The 7,360-nt window shown below is 38.9% G+C and overlaps 1 protein-coding gene across 2 annotated transcripts in view; it reads right to left on the minus strand.

The window, feature by feature from the left end:
- Positions 1-34: 34 nt before the first annotated feature.
- LOC116686655 (breakpoint cluster region protein) overlaps positions 35-7,360 on the minus strand; it is a 25,915-nt gene continuing 18,589 nt past the window's right edge. For both annotated transcript variants that reach the window (XM_032511676.1, XM_032511678.1), the window contains 6 exons: positions 5,179-5,288; positions 3,815-3,954; positions 3,509-3,643; positions 3,298-3,403; positions 1,490-1,649; positions 35-1,402 (listed from right to left, as the gene is read on the minus strand). In XM_032511676.1, coding sequence (XP_032367567.1) covers positions 1,313-1,402; positions 1,490-1,649; positions 3,298-3,403; positions 3,509-3,643; positions 3,815-3,954; positions 5,179-5,288 — 741 coding nt within the window. In that variant the 3' untranslated portion in view covers positions 35-1,312. The remainder of the gene's footprint in view (positions 1,403-1,489; positions 1,650-3,297; positions 3,404-3,508; positions 3,644-3,814; positions 3,955-5,178; positions 5,289-7,360) is intronic.

Consider the following 7,360-nt stretch of genomic DNA (forward strand, 5'->3'; position numbering starts at 1 on the left):
GTTATCTCATACTAAGAAATCACCCATTGCAAGATTAATGTTACCAAGTGTTTATTTACATAAATCATACATACACTCCCCACTAGTCTCATCCTAGGAATCACTAAGAGTTATTGCTTACTTTACATAAATCACAAGCCTGTAGGGTTATACTTTGTGCTAACAAGTGTTTGAATGCTTGTAGTGATTTGTGAAAAAAATATGAATGCAAGAACACAGTGTATTTTCAGTAAGTAATAATAGCTATGTCTATGATAAACCTATGAATAAGCCAGGAGAAATTGGATATGAATGAATCACTATGCTTCAAGGGCCCCACTAGGGAACATCTGGTGTTTGAGATGATGCTCTTATTTCTACAGCAGTGTGGTTTTGTCCTATATAGGTAGACTAAAGAAAAGGAATGCTGGAAGCAACAACATGAACAGAAAAAACCCCCAATATGGACAAAAAACATATGAAATACAGACAAAAGACAACTGTGATTTAAAATTCTACACAGCACAGTATACATTCCATGGGTGGAAGGATTAGGTCTCGCCTAATCCCCCTGGAATGATTTGCCTTTCACTTCTCTGTACCACTTCCAAAAAAAAAAACACTACATGAACGTTGGCTCGGACACCACCAGAAGAACCATACAAATTGTATAGCACACACTTCAAATGGGTAGGTCAACATGCCTGCATGTTGCTCTGTGTAAACTACAGTTTTCAGTCTCTGTACAAATTAAGAGTGTGTGTAAACATTAGGGTAACTGAAATGTTCTATTGGTCATCATCAGCAAGGAAACATTGGCACAGGTGAGCTCTCAACCAAGACAAACGTTTCTGGGGGGAAAACAAACATGTATAGACATGAAAAATATATGTCCATTCATCTAACCATTCATCTAGTATCCATTACAGAAACAAATCTTACAAAATCCAAATCCAGCACAAATCCCTGTCTGTGAATACAGAGCTGATGTGCACAGTGACAGAACAGGGCGGTGTCAAATATCAAAGTACAGTAAATAATGCTCCTTGATATTTAAATTAAATTAAAAAAAAATGTCTATACATCATAATGGTATGTCTTTTACTGACACAGCAGGCGAGCTTGTAAATAAACAGAACATACGTGGTCATCACATCTCTGAAAGGAATGGCTTTGGGTGTGGGCTCTTTAACAGTTTACAATGCATTGATGGTTCCACCTAGTGGCTAAATAAAGCGTCCTCCGAGTCCCGGCTGCTCAGCAGCATCCACCTCATTAGGCAGCAGACATTCTGCCTCTGAACAGAACATTTACAGACAAGTGCATGATGTTCTTATACTTCGGTAGAGAAGAGAAGGCTTTGACGTTTGCTGTCAGGTGTTGGAATGCTCTCCAGCTGAAGGAAGTAAAGAAGGACTTGCACCTACAGTAAAGACAGAGAAAAGGTAAATCAGACCACACAGTCCAAATGTCACTGTCCCACTTCACTCTATCCCGGCACAGGTTTTACCTGAGACATGACCTCTAGAGACCAGCTGTCGTTCATGGAGATTGGCTGTGAGCTGTTGGAGATTTTGCTGTCTTTTTCAGAGGGCCGCAGCAAAGTGGGACCAAAAACGGTGGCCAGATTGTGCAGAGACATCTTGTTGATGCTCTCATTTTCAGCCACCCTGTAAGAGCAAAGCAAAAAAATAAAGTGAACCAAATCAGTTATGTATCTATAGCTACCATAAGTGTGAACTGTATTTCCCAGGCAGGAATCAAAGTTTTCAACAGGAAGAATGTTTTTCATACTTTATATAAGTTAGTCTTGCATTAGAGCTATAGTTGGTAATGTTAAAACCCAAATTACTTTTTGTCATATTTGCTGAAATTGTCTCTATATGCTGACAGTACTACATGAAGTCAATAATCCGTGTTCCTCCGCCTCATACTGGTGCTCCTACTGGCATAAGGATACACAACCAATCAGAGGGGAGGAGTCTCTATTGCAGTGCTGCTCGTCAAACTGTCAAACTAGGCAACGCTGATCAAATATGAATCAAGATTCTGTTAGCGTATAGATAAGGTTGGCTTAACCTTCTCAAAGACGTTCTCATTGCCGTCAATTCAAGATTTGGCTTGTGAGATGGCTAGGGTGGCGGTGTTTGAAAAAAATGTCATATTAACGTTTTTCCTGATTGGATGTCTACACTAGCCTGGAAAACCAGACCCAAATCCAAAATAATTAAGGGTCTGGCATCGAGTAATGAAAGTCGCCCATCTCGTGGCGTGGCACCAAGCGTGCATTTGAAAATCTCACTGCACGCAATTGGATAACACTACAACCAATCACAACAACACACAGGGTGATGTATCCCGAGCTCCATATGTTTAGCTACCAGCGGAGCTAACTGGTAGATTCGTCATCGGTTTCGCTTGCCTCTGGCCCGCCTACATCAGATACACCGATGTGATTGGTGCAGCTCGGCTACAAGGGGATAGTTAATGAGCAACATTACTCAATGCCAAAGTAACTCACTGAGCAAATTCAGCTCTCGCAAGAAGTCTTGATTTTAAGGGTATGTCTACACTAGGAAATGAGGAAAGTACCTGAGCTTTCTGGAGGGATCCTAGGAAGCTTTGTGCTGGGAAGAGACTTGTATGATGGGCCTATGGTGTTGTCATTTATATATATATATATATGTTTATTTGGTTTTTGGTTTATTGTCTATTTTGTCATTACTTTGTTGTATGGTCTTGAATATTGTGGTTAGTGTGTTATATTTTCTTGCTTTTTGAGATTGTTCAGGTGCCGCTGAAAGATGTTGGATGTCCCTATTTTCAGGCCGGATGTCCGTTACCTTCCAGGCAGCTAGCTAGACTATCTGTCTAATCATCGTAGTTTTCTGTTGAATGTACAGATGTTCCACCAACACAAGTTCCTTCCCGAGGCTATTACAGAGTCATTGTCATTGATTGAAATTTGTTTTTAAAGAAATGCAAATAAACTGGAGCACATTTTTCTCCACAGCGCTGTGGAAGAAGGTACTATTACACCCACCCATTACTATTGGTTACCCTTTACGGCTAATGCTACAGCAAATAATATTAGACCCTATAGATACTCCCAACAGTACCTATTTATGTCATCACTGCTGAACACTTTATGCAACGCTATGTCAACTACATCATGTCTGTCTCACCTCTTATCACACTAAAATTGTGACAAAAATAAGTAACTTTTTCTAAGATGGATAACAGACATGCACACAGTCAAACAACTGATCCACGGATACACAATATCTCAAATGACTTATTCATTGCGAGGTCTTTTACCTTTTAAGGTGGTCGAGCAGGAAGACGAAGGTGACCAGATTGGGCTCTGGCAGAGACAGCAACAGGTTGAGCATGCAGCTCTCCTTGGCCACACTGTCAGAGAGAGCTGCAAGGCAAAAGCACACATGAATGTGCCTGTGTCTCCTCGCGACCGCATTAAAGCCCTCCTGACTATCGAACATCGTGCCAAAATTAAGAACTGCCGACTCACCGATGCCTCCAGCAAAGTTGGGGTACAACTCATCAGTGAAAAGAGGCTCGGGTAGCTCGCGGAAATACAGCTTCAGTGTTCCAGCGATGGCGTTCACGTCCATCTCCCTCATCATGACAGACACGTCTCTGTTGTCTGCGGGGCAGATGAGTCAACAGTCACTAATTGCTAAGGAATATAAGCTACACAGTGAGCTTTAAAAAAAAAGTATGAGTGCTGCAGAGCTCTGTCTTTCACGTTGGTCTACATGTAAAGTATCTTTTCTTTCCAACAGTCTGAGAAGAAATCCCACTCGACTGAACTCACTTGAATCAAAGTCAGCCTTCAGTGCCTGGATATCAGTTGCGACGCCAGACACTCTGTAGATTCCCACCTCGTCCATCCCCCGTCGCTCAATTTCCTCCACACACTGTCTCACAATGAGGGGAACCTTGGAGCGTTCTCGCCTAGTGAGCACATGGTCACACAGAAGCAAGTTTTATAAGGGGCTACTTATCAACACAAAATCAACACATTATATCAATGCAGTAAGTAGAAGAGACTGCTGTTGAAATAAATGCAGCCTGTCCTATGTCACCCCATGGGGTTTTGTAACACCAAAAATCCCCCCGGTCCATCTGCGCCGTCCCAGAACCGGCTCTACACTCTGCTAAAATTACGTGCTAGGTGTCGGGGAGTGTTGCACAGGCCGGGCAGGAAGTGGAATGAGCTGACTTCAAATCACTACAGTATAGAGCTGTGCAATATATTGATTTTATATCAATATCGTGATATGAGACTAGATATCGTCTAAGATTTTGTGTATCATAATATCGTAATATGACATAAGTGTGGTCTTTTCCTGCTTTTAAAGGCTGCATTACAGTAATCTGATGTCATTTTCATCTTCCCAGACTGTTCTAGCTGTTCTATTATTAGCCTTTACACACTTAGTCATTATATCCACATGACTGATGATTATCTATCAAAAATCTCATTGTGTAAATATTTTGCGAAAGTACCAATAGTCAACACTAAACTATCGTTGCGGTATTGATATCGATGTATTTGGTCAAAAATATCATGATATTCTCCATATTGCCCAGCCCCACGACAGTATTTTAACAGCGCAATGAGATAACTGTTGTGGTGACTTGGCGCTATATACATTTGAGATTGATTTTACGCTATATAAATAAAATTGAATTGAATTAAAACAGTTAAAAATCTTTGATTTTTGTTGTTTAAAACTGGATGGGAGAAACTGTTTAACTATGCAAACTACTTTATTTAATTGTAGAAGCACAAATATCCCAGAAAAATGACAAAAACAACAAAATCTGCAAGTCTGGCAGGAAAAATGCCCCTCTTCTGAGATGCTACCGTGAGAAATGACGCACGGCAAATGATGGAACAAAATCAAGGCGCAGCCAGAACATGGCGCCTGGTGGAATTCAGGCTTTTGTACTAGTGCTTCTCAAAGGACCACATTTCCCATACACCCTATTGTTCCATCACAGTAAACCTTTCATTTTCATTCATTGACAAATCAAAATTCTGCCACTAAAACAAAAAGCCCAAAATATATAATGTTGTAAGGGAGCACATATGTTGTCTCATTGAGTTGAATAAAATATTAAAAATTGGAATATGGGCATGACGTACACACAACACACACTTCACCAACTCACTTAGTTACTATGTTGATCTTCACTCCAAAGACGCCAGACTGTTTCCGTGAAGGCATTCGCTTCAGACTGAACTCTCGGCTGGTGAACTTCATCGAAAGCTTCACCTCAATCTGAAACAAGAAAGGACACCGGTTATTTTGGACAACTATGTAAACTAAGATAACATGTTTAACTTTTATCTGAAGGCACTGTGGCTACAAGTGACATTAACAGGACAATGGTACTGTAAATGCTAAAACAGTGTAAGACTAGCACAAGTACAGAAGAGACAGCAAACTGACTGTAATGTCCGTTTCACAACAATAGCTATCTAAAAGATTGCTTAAATAAGCTACTGTTCATTCCAGACAAATTTAGACCATAATGGCAAAACTCTAGTGTACTAAATGTTGTTTTATTGCTTTTCTCCAACTTTTCATTTGTAAGAGGAAGAATGTGTTATTTTGTTATTCCTTGTTTCACAAAAGTTCCATGGTTACAAGTTACGTAGTCTCATTTTAACCCTCAGGTTGTTTGGGTCAAATTGACTGTTCAATATATCAATGTTCTTGTTAATTACCCAAAAAAAACATGACTGATTCCACACAACGCTCTTTGGCAAGTACACATCTCTACTTTCATTAATTTTGGAATGTCTTATTCACTTTTAGAGCATTTGAAAAACAAATTGAAGTGGTTTTGAAATAGTATTGAGAAAAAGTTGACATATTCCAGTCTGTGAATATCCATCAACATCCATTCCTTTAATTTTAGTCTAAAGAATTCCTAATTTGTGCTTTTCTAACTCAAACATTAGGTATGATAACCTATAAATGAGGTTCATTGACCATAACTTCCAAAAATAACTGTAAATTAAAGTTAATAAGTTAGTGTTACGTAGTGTTGAAAACGTCAAAAAAGTGACAAACATTGAAAAAATGCATCAAAAGGGTTGAAAAAAAAGGGACAAAAACGTAAGAAAAACTTATTTTCAATTTTGACAGGAAGACAACACAAGGGTTAATGCATGTAGTATCTGTGTATTTGGTGTTGTCAACCACACTACTACAACCTATCCACCTGTTACTTTTGGATAGCAGTTATCCTTTACAACTTATGTTACATGAATCAGTTTTAATATAAACACTAAAATTGGCTCCTGGTTCACAGCTTCCAAAGTGAAGTTAAGGGGAAAATAAATGATAGTTAGCAGCCACATGTTTCCAGTTCCAGTTTTCCAACCTTTATTTTACTTAACTATTGATGTCCTTTTAAACCCTTAAAATGCCAGTTTGTTTACATAATGTCAGTTTTGTTTTGCATGGACAATTTAATTATTTTCTGCATACTAATTAATACAAGGAGTATTTTTTCCATTGCCTGAGATATGGTCAATGGTTGGCAACAATATGGATTTTGATTTTATACAGCAGCAATTACCATAGTGGAAACCAGAACAATAGCATGCAGTTGCCCCATAGTTTAAAACAAATACAAGTTTAATGCCTGGGTTCTAGATTGAAAGCCTGATATAATAGAATATATGATTTTATGCTGTAATGACCACAGGATCAACCATTTTAAATAGGTTTCAATGGGGACATTTTTGCCTTTATGTCATGGCTTGGCTTGCTGCCTCTCCTGTCTGCTTTCCCTTTCTCTTGTGTTTTTTTTGTTTTGCCTTCTTTCTGTTCTGTGGGTGTGGCGCTTCTCGCTCTCTCTCGCTCCTCGTCAGGACACCTGAGATCTGAGTGTTTGTATTTTGGCTACACAGTTTATAATACACTTATTATAGAGCCGGATTGAACCAGAAAAAACATGCCAAAATGTATTTCATATGCATTAACACAGCCAAATAATCTAAAAATGAAAAAAGCAACAAATGTCCCTAGTGAAGCATAAACGTAAAAATGTGTTACAGTCCCCATTGTCATCTGGTCCAGGTTTGAAGAGTGGTAAGCAGTTTTTGATCTAGAACTGGTCTAATGTGGTCTAGATTAAGAAAACAGTCCATGAAATCTCCCTTTTTTGTACTCTCTGGAATCTATTTGTCAATGTTTGACAAGTTTAGCTAAAGTAGTTTTTCCTCAAAACCTGGTCTAATGTGGTCTGGATACAGAAAAAAACTGTACAATTACAGCTTTACAAATCTGAAAGTAGGTTTGAAGCAGACTTAAGGGGGAACAATGCCCATTTAAAAAAA

This window comes from Etheostoma spectabile, unplaced genomic scaffold, assembly GCF_008692095.1.
Source record: "Etheostoma spectabile isolate EspeVRDwgs_2016 unplaced genomic scaffold, UIUC_Espe_1.0 scaffold433, whole genome shotgun sequence".
NCBI lineage: Eukaryota > Metazoa > Chordata > Actinopteri > Perciformes > Percidae > Etheostoma > Etheostoma spectabile.